This window comes from Lucilia cuprina, chromosome 3 (assembly GCF_022045245.1).
Source record: "Lucilia cuprina isolate Lc7/37 chromosome 3, ASM2204524v1, whole genome shotgun sequence".
Lineage (NCBI taxonomy): Eukaryota > Metazoa > Arthropoda > Insecta > Diptera > Calliphoridae > Lucilia > Lucilia cuprina.
This window is the reverse complement of record NC_060951.1, coordinates 48,816,692-48,837,867: the sequence shown is the minus strand read 5'-3', so window position 1 is coordinate 48,837,867 and position 21,176 is coordinate 48,816,692. Positions and strand designations below refer to the sequence as shown.

General features: G+C 25.0%; 1 protein-coding gene and 1 long non-coding RNA gene across 13 annotated transcripts in view; one reads left to right on the top strand and one right to left on the bottom strand.

Annotated features, from left to right (window-relative positions):
* The window catches only part of LOC124418878, a 668,817-nt gene that overhangs the window by 118,361 nt on the left and 529,280 nt on the right, over nucleotides 1-21,176 (bottom strand). The gene's annotated exons all lie outside the window — the stretch shown is intronic.
* Nucleotides 1-21,176, top strand: part of LOC111675736 (proton channel OtopLc) — a 74,787-nt gene that overhangs the window by 36,500 nt on the left and 17,111 nt on the right. For 5 of the 12 annotated variants that reach the window (XM_046946632.1, XM_046946630.1, XM_046946635.1 and 2 more), the window contains exon 4: nucleotides 19,652-19,762. The exons of 4 other annotated variants lie outside the window; for them this stretch is intronic. In XM_046946632.1, coding sequence (XP_046802588.1) covers nucleotides 19,652-19,762 — 111 coding nt within the window. Of the gene's footprint in view, nucleotides 1-5,657; nucleotides 6,397-11,681; nucleotides 12,472-19,651; nucleotides 19,763-21,176 lie in introns of those variants that run through there. 3 more of the 12 variants (XM_046946639.1, XM_023436561.2, XM_046946640.1) reach the window with 3 other exon arrangements.

Sequence of the window (21,176 nt, the reverse complement as noted above, 5' to 3'; positions counted from 1 at the left end):
AATTGAACTAGAAATAAACTAGAACTGAACCAGAATTAAACGAAAACAAAGTAGAACTAAACTAGAACTGAACTAGAACTGAACTAGAACTGAACTAGAACTGAACTAGAACTGAACTAGAACTGAACTAGAACTGAACTAGAACTGAACTAGAACTGAACTAGAACTGAACTAGAACTGAACTAGAACTGAACTAGAACTGAACTAGAACTGAACTAGAACTGAACTAGAACTGAACTAGAACTGAACTAGAACTGAACTAGAACTGAACTAGAACTGAACTAGAACTGAACTAGAACTGAACTAGAACTGAACTAGAACAGAACTAGAACTGAACTAGAACTTAACTAGAACTGAACTAGAACTGAACTAGAACAGAACTAGAACTGAACTAGAACTGAACTAGAACTGAACTAGAACTGAACTACAACTGAACTGGAAATGAACTGGAACTGATTTAGGACTGAACTAAAAATTTGAGAAACATTTTTAATAAAAGAATTTGTCATAATTAAATAACAATAAGAAAAACTTTTAATAAGAAATACAATTTATCGAAAATTTCCTATGAATAAGAAAATTTGACGAAGCATTTTTAATAAGAAATCGAAAAACTTTTCATTAAAAATAAAATTTATCGAAATACAATTTATCTAAAATTTTCTTTAAAAATAAAATTTCACAAAGTGTTTTCGCTCTTAATATTCAAAGAAATTTAAACATTATTTTCTTTTTTTGTAAAATATTATTTTTTAGATATTTGGTATAAAAAAGGACATTTTTCGACAAGATCAAAATTTATCAAAAATACATATTTATGAAAGAAAAATTATCTTTAGTTTAGCTATAAACTGAAAATTAAGCATGAAATTACAAGAAATAAAATTTTTCTCCCAACTAAGTAATCTCTATTTATTCATGATAATCAGCAGTAAATTAATTGCGTATTTAAATATTAATTTACCGTTTTGTGGCTGTTGGGGGCAACGTTATAAAATGCAAATTAGTTTTTTTTGTTGCTGAAAACAGGGTAGTTTTTTACATTTAACGTATTTTAAATCACTTAATAAATTGAAAGATATTTTGTGATTTTCATTTTAACCAAATGAAATGAAAGTTAGTTTTACTTTAATATTAATAGTTACAAATTAAAACGTGTCAGTTTTATGATTGCAATTAAATTTTCCCAGGTGGCTTATAAAAAAGGGAAAAAAACAACGCCAATAAATATATTTTCCTTTAACCTTATTTGTTCATATTTTTTCTGTATTTTTGTTGGTTTGTAGCAACCATAACTACTTAGTAGTATCAGTGGAACGGAAATAAAATTTTATTTTTATTAAAAAGAAAGCAAGAGACGACAACAACGAATGCCAAGTGTGCCACCATTTGTTGTAGTTGTTTTATTATTTATACAGATTATTATGTCAATGAACGGCAAAGTTTTGTGCTTTTTGTAAAATGTTTGTATATTTTCTTAGTTTTTTGTTTAAAAAACAAAAGTTTCTTTTCATTATGGGTGTGAGAAAAAAAATGAAATTAACACACATATACAAACATCTACCAATCGGGAAAAATGCTACTGCTACATACTTTGAAACATGTTGTTGCTCCTGCTGCAGTTGCAGTTTATTGTGCCTCTAGTGTTGTTGCACTACTACACTACTTTTGTGTTGTATGTTGGCAAACAAACAAACTTAAATACATACATACAAGGCTATAATGGAAAAAAGAAATCTCGACACAATCTAGTGTTAAAAGATTTAACACACATGTTTATATTATTAGTTTTCGTTGCCATTCTTATTGTTGTTATTGCCTTATCTTTGCCACTGCAACATTAAATGCTCTATGGGTGTGTTTATGTTGTTCCTCTCTTTGTATGTTGCAAGGAGTGAATTTTGTATTTTTTATTAAATTTTCTTTGTATTTTGCTGTGACTTTTTTGTGCTCTAATCTTTACTTTTTGTCGTGTTTCTTCGTCTTTGATTTAATCATGTGTCGTTTGTAATCCTAAATATTTAATGAACAAAACTATGGAAATTTAAGGATGTTTTGCTCGCATTAAAAGCATGTGGTTTTTGCACCCTACGTAAACATACTTCAACTAAAAATTTATGAAAATAGTTTTATAAAATTAGAGCGATTAATTTATAAAACAGATAGATTAATAAAAATTTCCTTAGTCCAAAAATTTTCTCGAAAATTTCTTATAAATTGAGTAAAACTTTCTTATTATAGAAATTACTCAATTTCCGTAAAAAAATATATACATTTTTACAAAAACTGTTTGGGGAAAAATTCATTTTATAGAAAATATCCTTTTATATAAAATTTTCTATAACAAAAAATTTATAAAAAATTTTTGTACATTTTTTGTTATACAAAATTTTTGATAAATTTTCTGTTACAAAAAATTTTTGTTAAATTTTTTGTTATAAAAAATTTTTGATAATTTTTTTGTTATAGAAAATTTTGATAAATTTTTTGTTATAGAAAATGTTCGATTTGTTATAGAAAATTTTCGATAAATTGTCTGTTATAAAAAATTTTCTATTATAGAGAATTTTCCATAGATTTTCTATTATAGAAAATGTTCGATAAATTTTCTTTTATCGAACATCTTCGATAAATTTTCTTTTATCGAAAATGTTTGATAAATTTTCTTTTATAGAAAATGTTCGATAAAGTTTCTTTTATAAAAATGTTCTATAAATTTTCTTTTTCGAAAAATTTCCTTTTATAAAATATTTTTGAGAAAATTTTCAAGAAAAATTCTTCTTAAAGAAGATTTTCAAGAAAATTTCCATTTATTTTCCATTCTCAAGAATATTTGAGAGTTTACGAAAAGTTTCTACATTTAAATCTAAATATTTTATTTTAATTAAAAAGTAAGGAAAATGTTTTATTATTAAGATTTTCTACAAATAAAGAAATAATCTAAACATTTCTATAAATCGAGAATTTATCATAAAATTTTGGTATTAAATTTCCGATTTATAGAAAATTTTCTACAAATTGTAATTTCTCTTTGTAATTCTTTTTCATTTTCTATAAAACTGTTTTTTAATAAATCAAGAATTGGAAGCTTTTTAATAAGAATTTTATGTCATACAATTCATACAATTTTTTTCCTTAACAGAATTGAAAAATTTATATTTAAAAATTTCTTTAAATAAATTAATTAAGGAAAGTCATTTTAAGAATTTATAAAACATAAAAATTTTATAAAAAACATTTCATAAATAAATAATTTACGAAACAATTTTGTAGTATGTTATCGAAGTCGCATCAAAAGTGTCTCTAGAAAATGCATGTTTTAAGGTGTTATTTTCTATACACTAAGATTCATACCTTTAACTTTGTTGTTGACGTTGTCGTCTATTTGAAGTGATTATAGAGACAGAAATGTCAATGACTAAATGTTAAGTATGGGTGTGTTTGTGGTTCGATGGAAGTTTGTTTTGCAATCTTGTGACATATCTGTCAGATTAAAGCAGCAAACATTATTTTTTACAAGAAGTGATATTAATTGTGAATTAAGTATATACATTTTAAACGTATTTTTTGAGGATGAATTTAATATTAAAAACTGATTAAAGAATTTAAAAATAAATTGAAATTTTTCACTTTTCCATGGATTACAAACCTTCTGTGCTAATTAGCTGAAATTACTTTTTCCCCATCCAATTTAAACACAAAAAAGTACAACGCAACAGTATATTTCCCTTAGAATTATAACAATACGTTTTTCTTCTTATGGCAACAATATTGCTATTGTTAATGTCGCAAAATAGTACTTTTATCATTATTTCCTCAAAAATATCCTTGCAAAGTATATTTCACATATTGTCAATTTTCTTTACGTCGCATACCAATAAGGGATTATGCCATACCACACATAATTACAACAACATAGACATTGTTATTTTTGTTGATTTTGTTATTAACCACTACATATATACAAATATTTAATCTACTCATACACAAATTTACTCTATGCAAACGTATACATACTTTCATACCACAAATTATATTGCGCCTTACGAACGACAACATAAAATAAAATCCTGTAAAATATGCTGTAATTTTTGTTGTTGTAGTTGTTATTTTAGTGTATTTTACGTGATTACGAATTTGGCAAGCAAAACAATGTGGAGAAGAAAGAAGGAAGAAATTTTAAAATAAACGTCGCATTGTGGAGAACATTTTTTTATTTGTTTGGCAAGGTTGGGGTTTCAAAATATGGGAAGAATAATGGGTGATGTTTGTGGTGAATTTCTTTAAAACAAGAGCAAATTCGCCGTAATCATTAACACTTTTAGGTTGGTGTAGGTTGGAATAGTTACAAATGTTTATGTCTAAAAAATACATATTTTTTAGATATAAAATTTTTAAAAATTGTTAATATACAAAACAATTTCCAAAATTTTGATTTATAACTTATTTGAATATTTAAACAATTTGTATAAATAGGAACATTTTCGATAATTTTTTTCCAAATGACAATTTATCAAATTTTGTAAAAGGATATATGTATTATTGACAAATTTTTTCCTAAAATTAAAAATTATTGAAATTGAAGTAAATATAATTTTTTGAAAATTTTATCTTAAAAGAAAATTTATTGAAAATTTTATGTTAAAAGAAAATTCACTGAAAAATTTACCTTAAAAGAAAATTTATTGAAAATTTTCTCATAAAAGAAAATTTATTGAAAATTTTCTTATAAAAAAAAATTCATTTCAAATTTTCTCTTAGAAGAAAATTTATTTCAAATTTTCTCTTAAAATAAAATTCATTTCAAATTTTCTTTAAAAGAAAATTCATTTCAAATTTTCTTTAAAAGAAAATTTATTGAAAATCGCAACTTAAAAGAAATGAATAAAAAAAATTTGTTACAAAAAATTTGTAGACATTTTTTTGTAAGATTTTTTTAAAGGGAAATTAATGACAATTTTTAAATAAAAAAAATTATTTATCCTAAATCTTTAAAAAAAATGTTGTAAATTTGTTATAGACAAAATTTAGTTAAAACTTCTATCAAAAAGAATCATTTTAAAATTTTCATTAAAAGAAAATTTTCAATAAAAAGAAATTAAAAAAAAACATTAAGAGGAAATTTTAGAAATTTTTTTTCTAAAAAGACTATTAATCGACAATTATTAAAAAAATAAATAAAATGTATCGAAAATGATTTATTGAACAAATTTTATAAAAAAATTAATTTCGATAAAAAAAAAATTTATTGAAAATTTGCAAAATGTCCTATATATAAATAATTTTCTATAAACTAAAGATAAGAATTGTTTCACTCCTTTTATCAAACACTTGCATAGTTGCACTTAAACTATTAAATTTAAAGTTAACTTTTAATAAAAAAAAAATACTTCCATGTCTAATAACCCAGGGAGTTACTACTATCTTTTCAGTTTTTTTTTATAATTAAATCCATTTTCATTACTTTTACTAAGTATTTACAATAGTTGTAATATAATATAGCATTGAATTAAAACCACTCAAAGCGGTTTATGTTGCAAAAAAAAAAAAAAAACAAAAATAATCAACAAAATGACAACAATTACAAAATAGATATAGCAAAAAATAAAATCCAACGTCAAGCTAAAATATAAACAAAACCTAAACATAAACAAAAACATCCTGTATACATACATACTTGTCATAGTAAAAGAATCCTTATAGTAAATAGACTAAAATGTATAGAAAACAAACGCAAAAAAAAATACAACAATGATAAGAATACTCAAATACAAAGCAACATTATTGTCCTACTTTTACTCAAAAGCAAGGAAAAGAAAACAAGCAAAACAACAACATGCTGAATGTGAAAAAGGAAAACATAGGAAAATTAAAAACAACTATGCAAAATAAAAGAAATATATTCCCCTATTTCGTACAAAGGGGAATATGTTTGTCCTGCTGAACATATAAACTTCTCCTTTTTAAAACTTTCGAGAGAAAGAAATCCACAATCCAAAAATCCACCAAAAGTTTTAACAACCTAAAGAAAAACTGCGCAGAATCTTGTTATTAAATCCAATAGCAAAAAAAGTATACAGCATCCTTGTTTTTGCTCAAAAACACACATTCAATCAAAGAAGCTGCTGTACACATTTTTATCTGAATTTTTCTTTAAAGCCTTAAATTGTTGTTGCTTAAAATTTTCAAGAAGTTTTAAATGAAAAGCTTTTAGTTTCAAAATGTTTCGATAGATAGATGACTGGCTGGCTGGATGTATAAATGATTTTATTGAGAGAATTTGTGAAGTGAAAAATTTTCCTTTCAGTTGTAGTTGGATAGGATAACGTCGTAGACGTATTTGTTGGTGTATTGTTATTGAAAACGGATGTGTATTTTTCAAATAATAATACCAAGGTATACAAAAGATTGCAGAATGAAAAAAATCTAAAAAAATATATAACATTTGTGCAAATTTTAAATAAGTACAGAAAAAAAATTTTCAAAAGAAAATTGTGATAAAAACAAGTGAAAAATATTATTAACATGAAAAAGAAACCCTTAAGGATACAATAACTAAAAAACACAATTTAAAGAAATTTTAAAAATAAGAAGTGTTTTAATTAAAAAGAAAACTATAAATTCAAAATAATTTCAAACTCTTTGTGTATTTTAATAAATATATACGAATTTCCTGTTTATAATGACAGACATTTTAATGTTTCATTTCTCTTTTTAGCTAGACTTTAAATAATTTTAAATAAAAAAATCACAATCTCTTCCACCGGATCATATCATTTCTTTGTGAATTTCTTTCCTTTTTCTTTCTAACTTCAACTTAGCATTTTTGTAGGATATTTCTTTCTATTCGTTTTTTTTCTATTTCTTTAGTACTTCAAAGTACCACTCTTCCTGTTGGTTTGGTTGGTTTGACATGAAGCTTAATTTAAACATGGCTAATTAGTACATTATTTTTATTTTCACTAGCAAATAGAACCAAGGCAAAAAAAAAAATACAAATAGAAAAAAATTCTGTATAGAAACTTTACTTGTTAACCATTCTAGGACAGGGAGATGCTGAGATGAGTAGATAAGATAGGGAAGCTACAACAAATAGGGAAAAGTACTTAGTAATGTTAGGTACCTTTTTAACAAAAAGTTTATATAGAAAAATTTTAAAATAAATATTGATTCAAACTTGATTGGCACATGTTTTCAGTTTTAATGGAATTGGAAAAAAATTAATTAAAGTTTCAGCAAATAAAATTACTAGTAATTGAAATTATTAACAATTATTTGTAATTGTTTTTTTAAGTTTTTTCCAATAACAAAAATTTGAGTTTTTCTCAATTATTGTAATTGTTTATTGTCCAATTTACATTACACATAATCAATATTTCAATTACAAGTAATTTCTTATTACTCAATTTCACATTACAAATAATTGTAATTGAACGTTTAATTAATTACTTGACTAAAAATCCCAACTAATATAGTCATTATCACACATTTTTAATTTCAATCACATTTTAAGTAATTGTAAAGAATGCATTTCAATTATGATTGTTTGTGATGTGAAATTGAGCAAAAAGCAATTAATGTTACTTGTTGTTGCGCTATTACATATTACAAGTAATTGTAATTGACTATGTAATGGATTACTGTAAGTCATTACCGGACATTTGCTTACAATACCTTTAGGAAGACTCCTTAATTTTTATAAATTTTTGGAGGAAAAGTATTTTTTAAAGTTTTTCAGATTTGTTATCGTTAATAAAAAAAGTACGTTTCGTGCACATATAAGTACTTAAGTAAGTCATTACAAATAGCTAGTTAAAAATATGTTATTTACAAACGAAATTGGCCTTGATCTTGTTTTCGTTAGATTGTATAAAATTACTGTTGCTTTCGCACTATTAAATAAAATCGAAATAAACACTTATGTAAATGATTACATGTAAGTAATTGCTAGGTTATTAATCATACAAGATATTTATTCAATAACAAATTTTTACAAATTATTTTTGTATTTCAATAAAAATTTCAAATATTATGAGAACGTTTGTAACAATTAGTAACAACATTTTTTAGTTATTGAACAAGCCTAATGTCATTTCATTTTAAATATTTAACAAGTTAATCTGGACTTCTAAAATGTATGTTCTGAGAGCAAATTATCATTTCTGTATCGATCCATATTGTTAAGGAAACGAAAATGGGCATTTTTGCTGCAAAAACCTTTCGCGGAAAATCGAGTTTCTCCCTTCACAAACATATTTTCAAGATTTTTGGTTAAAATGTGGAATAAACTGCAGCCACTTCCATCTGTAATTATCGTGGGTAAAAACTTTCCTATACCGACTCCAATCTATACTTATAGGGATGAAATGGTGAATTTTGTTACTAATTTTGAAGTGTACATATTGAAGATTGGTTTAGTTTAAATACGAATCTTTATAATTTTGAGTATTCTATGGACTTCTGAAGTGAATGTTCTGACAGCAAATTATCAATTCTGTATTGTATTGATCTATATTGCGTAAAGGAAAGCATTGAAATTAGAAATTAGCTTTTCTTTTACTAAAATATATATCTAATCTCAATCATTAAAAAAAAAACAAGTAAAATATTCCTTTATAGTACCTAAAAGTACCAGTTGATAGAAAAACACTCAACAACAGCATTCTTTCATTACAAAATAACCACTACTAACAGCAATTTTACGTTTGGTCTAGGATACAAAAGAGGAAAAATAAAAAAATACAAACGATACATACAAATAAACTTCTATATTCTTCAACATAGGACTACAATATTTATTTATGTTAAGCAAGCAGCTTCTTTAACATTTACACAGAGTTTGTGTTTAAATTTCCTTGGTGGTATAGTCCTTCTCTATGCCACCTTACAACACCCTCTGCATTAATAAACATTACAACAAAAAAAATATATTATGTATAAATACATGAAAAGAAATACAAAAATATTAGTACACATTTTATTTAATCTGTATTATAAGGACTCGTTTGGCTTTTACACTCTCATCTGTTTTGGACTTGTGTCTCTGAGTAAATTTGCTGTGTTTTCTTTACATAGGGTTACCAAGTCATATTAAAAATCAAAAATTATTTTTTTCATTTAATTTTCATTGTAAAAAAAGGTATTTATTTGTGTTGTTGTAACTGTAATATTTTACTAGTTTAGTTGTGTTATTATTGGTACATGACTACGAGTGTGTGTGAGAGTCTGTGTATTTTACAGAGAGGTCACTAGGTCGGCCCGGGATATTAAAGTGAATATTTTATGTATGTGATTGCAGGGGTGTAGTTAAAGTTAAAGGTTTGTTAAAGGGGTTGTTTTCTATTATTTGAATTTCCTGAAAGGCCTCAAAGGAAAAGTAAATATGTTTTGATGAAATTTTATTATTTATTAAAAATAAATTTGTCATATTTATTTCATATTTTATGCAAAAGAAAAATATATTAAAAATTAAAATACAGTTTTTGTTATTTTAAATTTATATTAGGGAATTGAAATCAAATATTAAGGCATAATCACATATAACAAATGTTCAATTATAGTATTACTCCAATTAAAGATATATTCTCGAAAAACTTTAAATCTAAAATATATATTGATGTTTTTATATAAATGATATTTTTTAATTTAACAATATTTAATTATCTAGTCTTTGGACCTTTTTGCTTACAATATTAAACTTAATAATCATCTAAATTAAAGTTTTAAAATTTTAAAAAATAATAATTTAAATTTAAACCATTTCTTTAAAATAAAAATCAAAACATTTTCTGATGACTTTTTCCGCTATAAAATGTTCGTTTCAATAGAAAAAACTTCACTTAGAAAGGCTTAGATTCCATATTAAGGGCAACTGAATGGTTAAGATGGCTTTAGAATTCAATTTTAAGTTGATTAAATTTTGAATTGCATAATTTTAACCACGCATCTACACTAGGGTTTTAACTCTAGTGCCTGTCTATAACTCAATAGTAGTGTTGAGGAACGAAAACTGGCAATTTTGCTGCAAAAACCTTTCGCGGAAAATCGAGTTTCTATAACATTTTACAAACAAATTTTCAATATTTTTTGTTAATGTGGAATAAACTGCAGCCTTTATCATTGCCATATTTATTTGCGAGTCAAAACTTTCCTATACCGACTCCCATTTATACTAATAATACGTGCAGGTGAAATGGTTTATTTTATTACTGGTTTAGTCTAAACCCGATTCTTCTACCTAACGAGCTCCTATCTTCTACATTGATAGTAGGTAACTACACGACCTATTTCTACTTATGGGTTACGGTTATACCCCATGAAAAGTCAAATGAAAAAATTTACACGTTCTTAATCTAGGATATAGAACTAAAGAAACTCGGTAGACAGCGCTAGGTTGATTGGACAAGACAACTTACATACCCACAAGAATGTTACGCTCTATACTACGACGTTGTACGAACGAGATACAATATCTTTGACTGTCAGAGAATCCAGCGTGAGCGGGACATATTTCTAAGCTGCATGAAGAAATACTTTTTTTAAAAAAAAACAAATTAGCCCAGATAAGATTCAGGATATCGTGGACTGGACACATTCGGAAGTACCTATATAGAAATCTTCTATTGTAAAAGACATCATTTTAGTGATGTATACTAATCCACATCTTAAGATCCTTATCAACGGAGACATTGTCCAACCGATATCATTTGTATATGATTAAATCATTGCTTTATTTCAGATGAATGAAATTCGATTACGATCACTTTCATATTTAATATTGTTCAGGTGTGAAGATAAATTCTAAGACATCCACAATAGGTTCAGTAAGCCAATCTATTTTAAGGCGGAAATCAAACTTAGTGGTAAAAACGGTTATGCAGGAAGATCTCTCTTCTACATTTCTTTACACTTATTAAACAACTACTCTCTACTATATACCACAAAGGGCCCTTTACCTTAAACTCCAAAGGCCGTTTTGTAGCTTTTCTCCAGCATACAAATGTATGTTGAACAAACAACCCACCAAAAAATCACATATGCGATCAAAAATTGTAAAATTTTGGGGGTGGGTAAGTTCTTTACTAATATATATTTTTTGGTATTTTGTTTAATAGTAGAGGGTGTTAGAAAGGATGCGTATTAAATGAGTAAATTTTCAAACTATAGTATATATGCCAAATACTACATATACACAAAAAAAATTTACAACTTTATTTACTACCATACCAAAAGGGAATATAATTTTATAGAGCAAAAGGTATTCTATAGATGCTTGCATGATGAAAGGTATTAGGCAGCAGATTTTCTTAAGTATCTTAGGGAGTTACTGCTAATGTAGGAACATTAATAAAAACGTACATTTAATATTAGCTATTGACTATGAATTGTTTAAATGGATAATATAATTTTGTTAAGGCTAATTAAGAGATAAATAGGCAATTGAAAAGAAAATATAAAACAAAAAAAATGTGTATGCAGTAACTGAAAATAAAGTACGGAAGTACATACTAAAATTTGGAATAGACACACCCACAAAAACCTTAATAAGAGTGTGTGTGTATACAAAATTTTATAAAATGAAAAGTAAAAAAAAAATATTATAGTTTTTTGGTAAATGTGCTCAAAAAGACCATCAAAATTTGAAAAAAAAAATATTTTATTTTATTATTAATTTGTAGTTTTAAAACCATAAATCTTTTATTTAAAATGTAACGTTTTTAGCAAAAGCTTTTTTACGTTAAGATAAAAATCAAAACAAACTTTTGGATAATAGAAGGAAACCTAAAAAGCTGAGAGAATATTTAATAGCAACTTTAGATATTTTATTTATTTTGACAACGTCCTTGAGAGATATATAACACAGAGAGAAATAGAGTATAAATAGGAAAAAAAAAGAGAGAGAAATAAGGGGCAAAATATTAAAATTCTCAATTGAAGTAGTAAATTTTTCCCTAAACTTTCAATCCACATTTTAGAGGAAAAAATAATTGAAAGAAAATTGCAAAGAAATGATCAACTCGGTAAACAAGCAAATACTAATGTTCTGTTCATTTTTAAAATACAGTTAAAACGTGATTGAAGACAACGAAATATTTGAAACAAAATAAAATTTATTTATTCTTAAACAAACGTCCAAGTTGTGTTAAACAATTAAAATAAACAAAAAACATGTGAATTTAATAAAAATTAAAAAAATTAAACAAATAAATTAATAAAAAAAACTTAAAAGTAAAAAAAATTAAAGTGATTTAAAAACAAACAAAATAACATTTATTAAATCCTATAACATAAAGAAATGGGTAACGGTGGTGAAGTTAAAGTTGCTACCGTCGATGTTGAAGGCGGTGATAATATGGCAACATTGCCCGTTTCACGCTCCCATACCACAGCCAGCACGGATAGCGCTGAGAAAAATAATGCCGCCAATAAGGAAATGGAATTAAAAAATGTTGTGCCACAACCATTGCAAAGGTTATTAGAAAAAATAATCTAATCTTTTTTAAAAAATTATATATGTTTTTTTGATTTTTTTTCAATATTCTTCTATTAAATGGTGCAAGTGTTTGTTATAAGTTCAAAGGACTTTACTAAATATTATAAGGATTTCTTTTATATATATTTTTTTATTTTTACATCCTTCTATAGTACACAGATTTAATATTAATACTGTTTGTTATTGTTTGTATTTGCACACTCTCATTCGTTCCTTTATGTTGGTTTTGCCGCTGGGCTAGACGTTTTGGAGTGGTGCCAAGATGTCTGGTATATTTATTGAAGTAAATTGTGGTTGCTGTATAATAAATAAATAAAGGAATATGTGATATGGCTACAACAATAATCAAGTTATGACCAAGCCATGTAATGTGCTAAAAAATATACAGATATATTTGATTTTATCTTGTGTATTAACAAAAAGGAAAAACAATATGTAAGGTTTTTCTTCTCAGAGATAAAAAATTGTTTTTTTTTATTATGCAAAATGGTTAAAAAATCTATAAAATTTGTATATACATATTTTACACTTTATTATGTGATAAAAATATAATTTTATTGTTCTAAATCTTAAACAGTGGGTGTACGGAAATTTTATTATTTGCTATCAAAAGATTGCTATCAAAAAATTAAAATTTACTATTTTTCTAATTATGACAAAATATTACAAAAATAACATTTAAATAAACACTTAAAAACTAAAAAAAACAGAATTTCAAAAAATAGGAATTAAAAAAAATACTTATCAAGAAATTCTTGGAATATACTCGAAAGAAATTCTTGGAATATTCTGTAAAGAAATTCTTGAAATATTCTCGAAATAGATTCGAATTTATATTTTTAACTTAAATAATAGTTATCCATATAAATACTGTGGATAGTTGGTTCCTATGAATGTATTTAATACAACTATTTCCAAGACTTATTTCAAAATAAGTAATGATTTTCCAGTGGAGTTTCGATAATGATAGAGCTTCAAACATTTTCTTTTCAATTCATACTAAAAAAATTTAAAATTTTCAATAAAACTTATTGCGGACAACTTTTGCTAATTTTGTACTCAGGCTATGACCCCTACTAATGCAACAGCCATTTACAAAATAAATAAAAACCGTTATATACATACGTGAAAATGGAAACACAGATTAAACAAAAAAAAAAAAACAAGTATGAATTTATAGTCGGACATTGCCTACCATATGATACCCTACACCAGTCAGTATGTTAAAATTTTGATTTTTTTTTTAAATAAAGCATTTAATTTGTTTTATTGTGGAATATTTTTACTTATTGTTGACAAAAAAGAGAGATTTTTTCCCCACTATAGTGATGTAGGGTATAAATAGTATTAAAAATATATGACCCCAATATGAATATAAAATATGGTGTACGAATCTCAGTAATATAATTTAAATTCTTTTAACTTCCAGCATGAAAAAGAATGAAATATCCATTAAAAATGTTATTCTTAATTATTATTGCACAAAGGGAAATTTATATTTTTTATACAATTGATTTATATAAAATTTCAATAACACTCCGTTATTTTTTGACAACCACAGTTGCAATTTTGACAACGCATAGTTGTAATTTCGATTATGCTTTGTATCATTTTGATAATGCCGATATGGAAAAACTGAACAACGAACAATTATAATTCATTAAATCAATACAATTTTATCTTCTACACAATATGTAACTTTGATCTCTTCAAAATAGAAATACTTAGTAGTTCCGCCCCATATGTAAAAGTGCTATTCTTTTTCAATCAGATATAATTGGAGTTTTAAGCACATCTTGAGTACTTGAGTACTTTGTTTAACACTTGATAAATGTGCAATTGCCGCTGACTTGAACTTGACCAAAACATCATGCATTTTTATTTCTAATTTAATAATACCTATAGATATAGATCAAATAATAAAATTCGGCATGAGTTTATGCAATGTACTTAATATTGAGTCTCCATTGAGACTCAATTAGCACGATTCCCTTAAGAAATTGTTACCAAAGATGACGTTTGATTCTTGTTTTGGCTCAAACCCCAATCTTTAGTGTACCTATCGCGTTGGCGTATTGGTACCGTAATGAGTAAATCGACTCAAATTCAGCGAACTACATCTTTAAATTAAGAAATAATATGTTTGGTGTTTGCATAAAAATATGACAATATCTATTCTAAATCAGAAATTGTTAATTAAACTATTTTAATCAATTAAAAATTTACCACACATTCACCTTTAAAAATTAAATATTTTTTCAATAATGTTATTTTCTCACTTACATACATATTTTTTGTTACATTTCTTAAATTTTTTCAACTCCAATGTGAATAAACTTTAGAGTAGAAAAATATGTATGTAGATTAAGCAAAGGAAACTATATAATAAAATTAATCCCCAAATGAAATGTGAACAATTTATATTGCAATATTTTCATTGCTGCAACATTCAAACACATCTACAAACCTCCATACTTACTTACTCTCAGACAGGATTCTGCTAACAACTGCATTAAAGGGGATAAAAGGAAACTCTTACAAGGATTGTTTTGGAGTCAACAACAATGATGTTTTCTTAACTCATAATCACACATCACAGCAATGCAAATATATAGATATTCTACTCATATACTAAGTATGTATACTTTTTTTCTTTACTCTGATGTTTGCCAACATAAAACTCTGGAGAGGATAAAGCAATGAATGATAGACTGACATAAAACAAAAGTTGCTAAAGGAAGGATTTTCCATATATCCCTTAAGGATATTTTTTGCATGAAACCAAAAAAAAAAAACGCACTCGTTTAGAAAAAAAACTTGACAGTAAAGTGAAGTACTGGCAAATAATGACAGCTTTTGGTAGAGAATAAAAAATATGTTTGTAAATATCTAAAAGTAAAGGACAATTGAAAGAAATATTTATATAAAAAGTGAATTTGTCACGTATTTGTTGGAACTAGAAAGAAAAATATTGTTTTAAATTAAACAGGTATTTTAGAGGTGGCTGTTTTATGATTTCTAAAAAATAAATTGAAAGGTAAAATATAAAATATATTTTTGTGTTTTTTTTGCAGGCTATGTTGACAAGTTTGAATAGTTTGGAGACTTTGGAGATTTTAATTTAATGTTTTGCTTTAAACTCTAAAATATTTGAGAAATAATGGAAAAAAATGGAGCATTTTGCACAAATTGAGAATTTATCGAAAATATTGTATTAATTCAAAATTTTTTATGAATAGAGAATTTATTAAAAATTTCTATAATATAATAATTTAAAAATTTTTTTATAAATTTAGATAAACTGAAATAAATTGAGACTCTGAGAATTATTCGAAATTTTTCTATAAAACGTGAATTTTTGATTAAGAATTTATCGAACATTTTTTATAAAATGAGAATTTACCGAAATTTTCTATAAAATGAGAATTCATCGTAAAATTTCCATAAAATGATATTTTATTGTAAAATTTCATTAAAAAAGAATTTATAAAAAAATTTCTATTAAATAAAAATTTATCGAAAAATTTCTATAAAATAAATTTATCGAAAAATTTCTATAAAAAAAAATTTATCGAAAAATTTCTATAAAAAAATTTATCGAAAAATTTCTATAAAAAAATTTATCGAAAAATTTCTATAAAAAAATTATCGAAAAATTTCTATAAAAATATGAAATTTTAAAATAAATGAAAATTTATAGAAAATTTTTAATAAAAGAATTTATAGAAACATTTTTATTAAAAGAGAATTTATCGCAAATTTTCTTTAAAAAGAGAATTTATGGAATTAGTTTTATTAAAAGAGAATTTAGGAAAATTCTATAAAAATAATATTTTAAAAAAATTTTCTATAAAAAAATTCTATAAAACGAGAATTTATCATAAAATTCATACAAAACAAGAATTTATCGTAAATTTGTAAATATTTTATGAGAATTCATCGTAAAATTTCCATAAAATTATATTTTATTGTAAAATTTCATTAAAAAAGAATTTATTAAAAAATTTCTATTAAATAAAAATTTATCGAAAAATTTCTATAAAAAAATTAATCGAAAAATTTCTATAAAAATATGAAATTTTAAAATAAATGAAAATTTATAGAAAATTTTTAATAAAAGAATTTATAGAAACATTTTTATTAAAAGAGAATTTATCGCAAATTTTCTTTAAAAAGAGAATTTATGGAAATAGTTTTATTAAAAGAGAATTTAGGAAAATTCTATAAAAATAAAATTTTTAAAAAATTTTCTATAAAAAAAATTCTATAAAACGAGAATTTATCATAAAATTCATATAAAACAAGAATTTATCGTAAATTTTTATCAAACATTTTTTTATAAAAAATTATAATATTTTTCGAAAAATTTATATAAAATTAGAAATTTACCGAAAAATTTTTATAAAATGAGAATTTTTAGTAAAATGTATATAAGAGAGAATTTATCATAAATTTTTTTAAAAGGAGTAATTATCGAAAAAATTTTTAAAGGAGAATTTATCGAAAAATTGTTGTAAAAAGAAATTTAATTTTCGAAAAATTTCTATAAAAAGAAAATCTATCGTATATTTTCTATAAAAAGAAAATTTATTGGAAATTTTACACGAAAATAAGATTTGTAAGAAATTGTATATAAATAAAGAAATTTATCGAAATTTTTTTATTATTTATCAAGAATTTTTTTTTAAATGAGAGAAAAAATTTTTATATAAAGAAATATTATCGAAATTTTTCTGTCAAGAGAAAATTTATCAAACATTTTCTATAAAAAAATCAATCAAAAATTTTCTTTAAAAAATACATCTCAATTTAAAATCTTTTTAATACGCTATTGCTGGTCACTATAGCAATAGTTGTAGAAGATTTTCCACAATTTTATTTAAATAATACTATATTATTTATTAAAATCAAACAAGCAATTGACCTAATTATTAAGAACCCTTAACAAAACCTATTTCATAAAGAAGTTTTTATATAATTAAAAGAAATTTTCTCTCTTTATTTCGCCAATTTTTGCAATTATTAACACAATTCCATTTCGATGCTAATATTTACACAATAAATAGCACAAAAAAGTCCTATATTTTTTTTGAAGTGAAATAAATTATTTCCAAACTCTACTTCAAATATCAACGTTTGATTTGTTCCAACATTTTTTCTCGCTCTTTTGCTGTTGCAAGTTTGTGTGTGTGTTTTTACACAATGTTGCCACATTTCAAGAGATTCCTTTACTTACTCATATGAAACATAGAATGAACGCTCGTGTATTTGCATAATGGCAGCAGATTTAGGTCAAATTTATGTTTTTCTTTGCGAAAATGTTGTTTAGCTGCATGTGGCAGGGGAAATGAAAGGTGGTGGTGCTAGTGGTAGTAGCTGGCAGTAGTAGTACTTGTATGTAGACTTTAGTAGTATGTATATGTACATTAAAACCAAGTTGTTGATGGGAAACAGTTTTTTTTTTCGTTTACATTGTACGTATTTGTAAAATAAGGATACATAATTTACATTACATATATGTGTGTAATATACGTATGTATGTATACCAGTATATGTATAAGATTTATTCAACGTGTATAATAAATGAATGGCTGGGGTAAATATTTGTTGCTTTTAGCGTTTCGATTGTATGCAAACAAAACTTGCAGATCGTTAAGCAGACACTTGAGGCAAAAAGCTAAAGAAAAAAAGTTGGTAAAAAAAAAACAAAATAAGGAAGTGTAATGTAAGAGAAACAACAACAATCAGCCTTTTTATGCAAATGGCATATAGAATCGGAGTAAAGAAACATTATTAAACAAAATAACAACAATATAGTTTGTTGTGGCAGATATTTAAATGCATAAAATCGTATATGAAGTAATAACTGGTTCAATACTTTGCAAAGACTCCTAAATATTCTTTTTACAATTAGCACCTCATAAATGTATATATAAAGACTAATGCTATGTGTACACGGCTTTTAGATCTTACAACGTTGGCATGTGCATAATAACAATAAAATTTTTAAGTTTACACTGTCTAATTATAGTGTAAAAGAAAAAACATAAGTTCAAATGATTTTTAGACATTTTCTGAACATTTCACAACCTGACAACCGTGTATCACAGCTTTAATAAATAAACTAGTCTATAGATTACAGCATTGACTAGTCGTTGAACTAGTTCATATACTAATCAAGAGGGTAGTCTACAGACCAGTCCATAAACTAGTCCACAGACTAGTACACATTGTAGTCCTTAATCTAGTGAAGGTTTGTCTATAGACTAGTCAGTAAATAGACTTTTCAATAGTATATTCCATACGCTAGACAATAAACTAGCCCATAGACCTGTCAAAAGACTATTTCATAGACTAGTCAAAAGACTATTTCATAGACTAGTCAATTGACTATTCCATAGACTAGTCAATTGACTATTCCATAGAGTAGTAAATTGACTATTCCATTGAGTAGTCAATTGAATATTCCATAAATTAATCAATTGACTAATCGATAGATTAGTCAACAGTTAAGTCCATGAAATAATCTACTGAATTGTCCATAGTCCCTAGACTATCGAATTGACCGGCCGATTTCGATTTGTCTAATCTAATTGGATATTCGTAACATTTTGAAAACAACATTCTTTCAAAGCTGTTATTTAAAAGTTTGTATATTAAAAATATATTCGATGTCATAAAAATCCTTCTATTTGGTTGTGGGAAACAAGTGTTCACAGAACTATCCTGATACTTATAGTTTTTGTGTGTATGTTTATTATATTTTTCTTAGCTAGCTTGCATATTAAATGAAATTAAAAAAAACTATATATAACCTAAAAAACCTTTACGAAAAAAATTAAAAAAATATGTTGTTTTGGTACTTATTAGCAACATGTTTTTTAGTTTATCCTCTTTTCAACCTGATTTTTTTCCAAATATTGTTTCTAATCATTAACCTAAATTTATATAATAAAGTAGTTCCTTTTTTTAGTTTTTGTATAAATTCATAAATAATCCCATTACCTTTGTGTTTAATCTAGTTATGAGTGTTGTAATAAGCGATCAAATTGCCCTAGTATTATCCTTGTTTAGTGATTTTGGCTCTTAATATAAAAAAATTAAACTAAATTTAAATAAAATTTTATTTCTTTATTATTTTTGACAAACTTTTTTTAGGGTTGTTTATTCGGTAAAATCAGATCCAAATAAACGAAGTTTTTTACCAGCTAATATAACCGTACATGGCACATATCACACCAATGTTATAACGGGACCAATTGAATTATGGTAAAACAAAAATATTTGAAAAAAATATATAAAAATAAAACAAATATATAAAAAATAATATAAAATAAATATAAAAAATAAGGGGCTTTATTACACATGATCAACAATGTGTGTAACAAAATTTGCAATTGTCATCAGGATAGAATAATTTACATGAATAAAATTTTCAAATTTATTTATGTATATTTAATACATTTATATTATTTAAATAATATTACGACCAAATTTAGATCTAGTGTGCAGTTTTGTGTTTCCTTAATAAACTGGTGTTCTGAATTTTTTTTTAATTTTCTCCTATGAGGGGAATTTACTAAAAATATATTTTAAAATATCATATAGTTATTATTTTAATTACAAGAGGGCAGTAATTACCTTGAAAATCAGAAATTATTTATAGTTTATTCGCAAGGGTGAATTAAAGAAAATAGAAGTAAAAAAAAATATAAAAAATAGATTACATTGGGTAAAGGGTATTTATAATACCCTTCACCTTCTTGAGATGGTTATATATAATTTGCCATTTCTTTTTTTATTTCTACAATGTAATTTTTCCTATAAAGTATATATAATCTGGATACTTGTAGAAAGCGACGTCGATTATGCCATGTCCGTCTGTTTGTCTGTGTTGAAATCAATTTTCTGAATACATCAGATATCTCTGGTAATAATGCTATATAGCAGCAAAAGCGGTTCATAATTAACGGAGATATGAACGAAAACTATTACAACCTCTGATAATTTCGTCGAAAGATTAGTATTTTTACATGCAGAGATGCAAAAGTATTTATGAACGTAATGTGAATTTCTTTGGAAAAATTAAAGAAAAGGGTTTATTAGATTCGACACTCTTTATTGTTTTAATATAAGTTTATGAAAAAAGCTTATAAATAAAGTAGTAATTTTGTAATGGAGGGTTTTTATGGGCCTAAGCGTAAAATAAAGGCCGGTCGTTACAAGATGTCATTTATGCTAGGGAAATAATAGTCCGATTTCAACCCTTTTCAATAAGTTTCGTCTCTGTGCCGACAAAAAACTTTGTCAGCAAATTTTATCAAAATATCTTAAAAATTGCGGGCTGTGATTCTGAGCGGATCAGTAGACTTTATGGTGCACAGGACAAAGTTTGCTTAACCGGTAAGCAAGCAGGTAATGTATTAGATAACTATATTATCTAGATTACTCATTAGATGGGTAGATATAAGACCAATTTTTTTTTGGAGTGCATTGGAGTTATCAGCACATTAATACCCATATATTTAGAAATATTCCTACATGGGATTCTTTAAAAGACACGATATTCGATTTAAAAACGTCGACTTTTTTATTTTTTTTAATGTAAATATTTTTATATTGGTATTACTTGGTATTACTCTTTGTTCTCCAAGATCTTAACGAGCAAAAATTAGGAACTCCG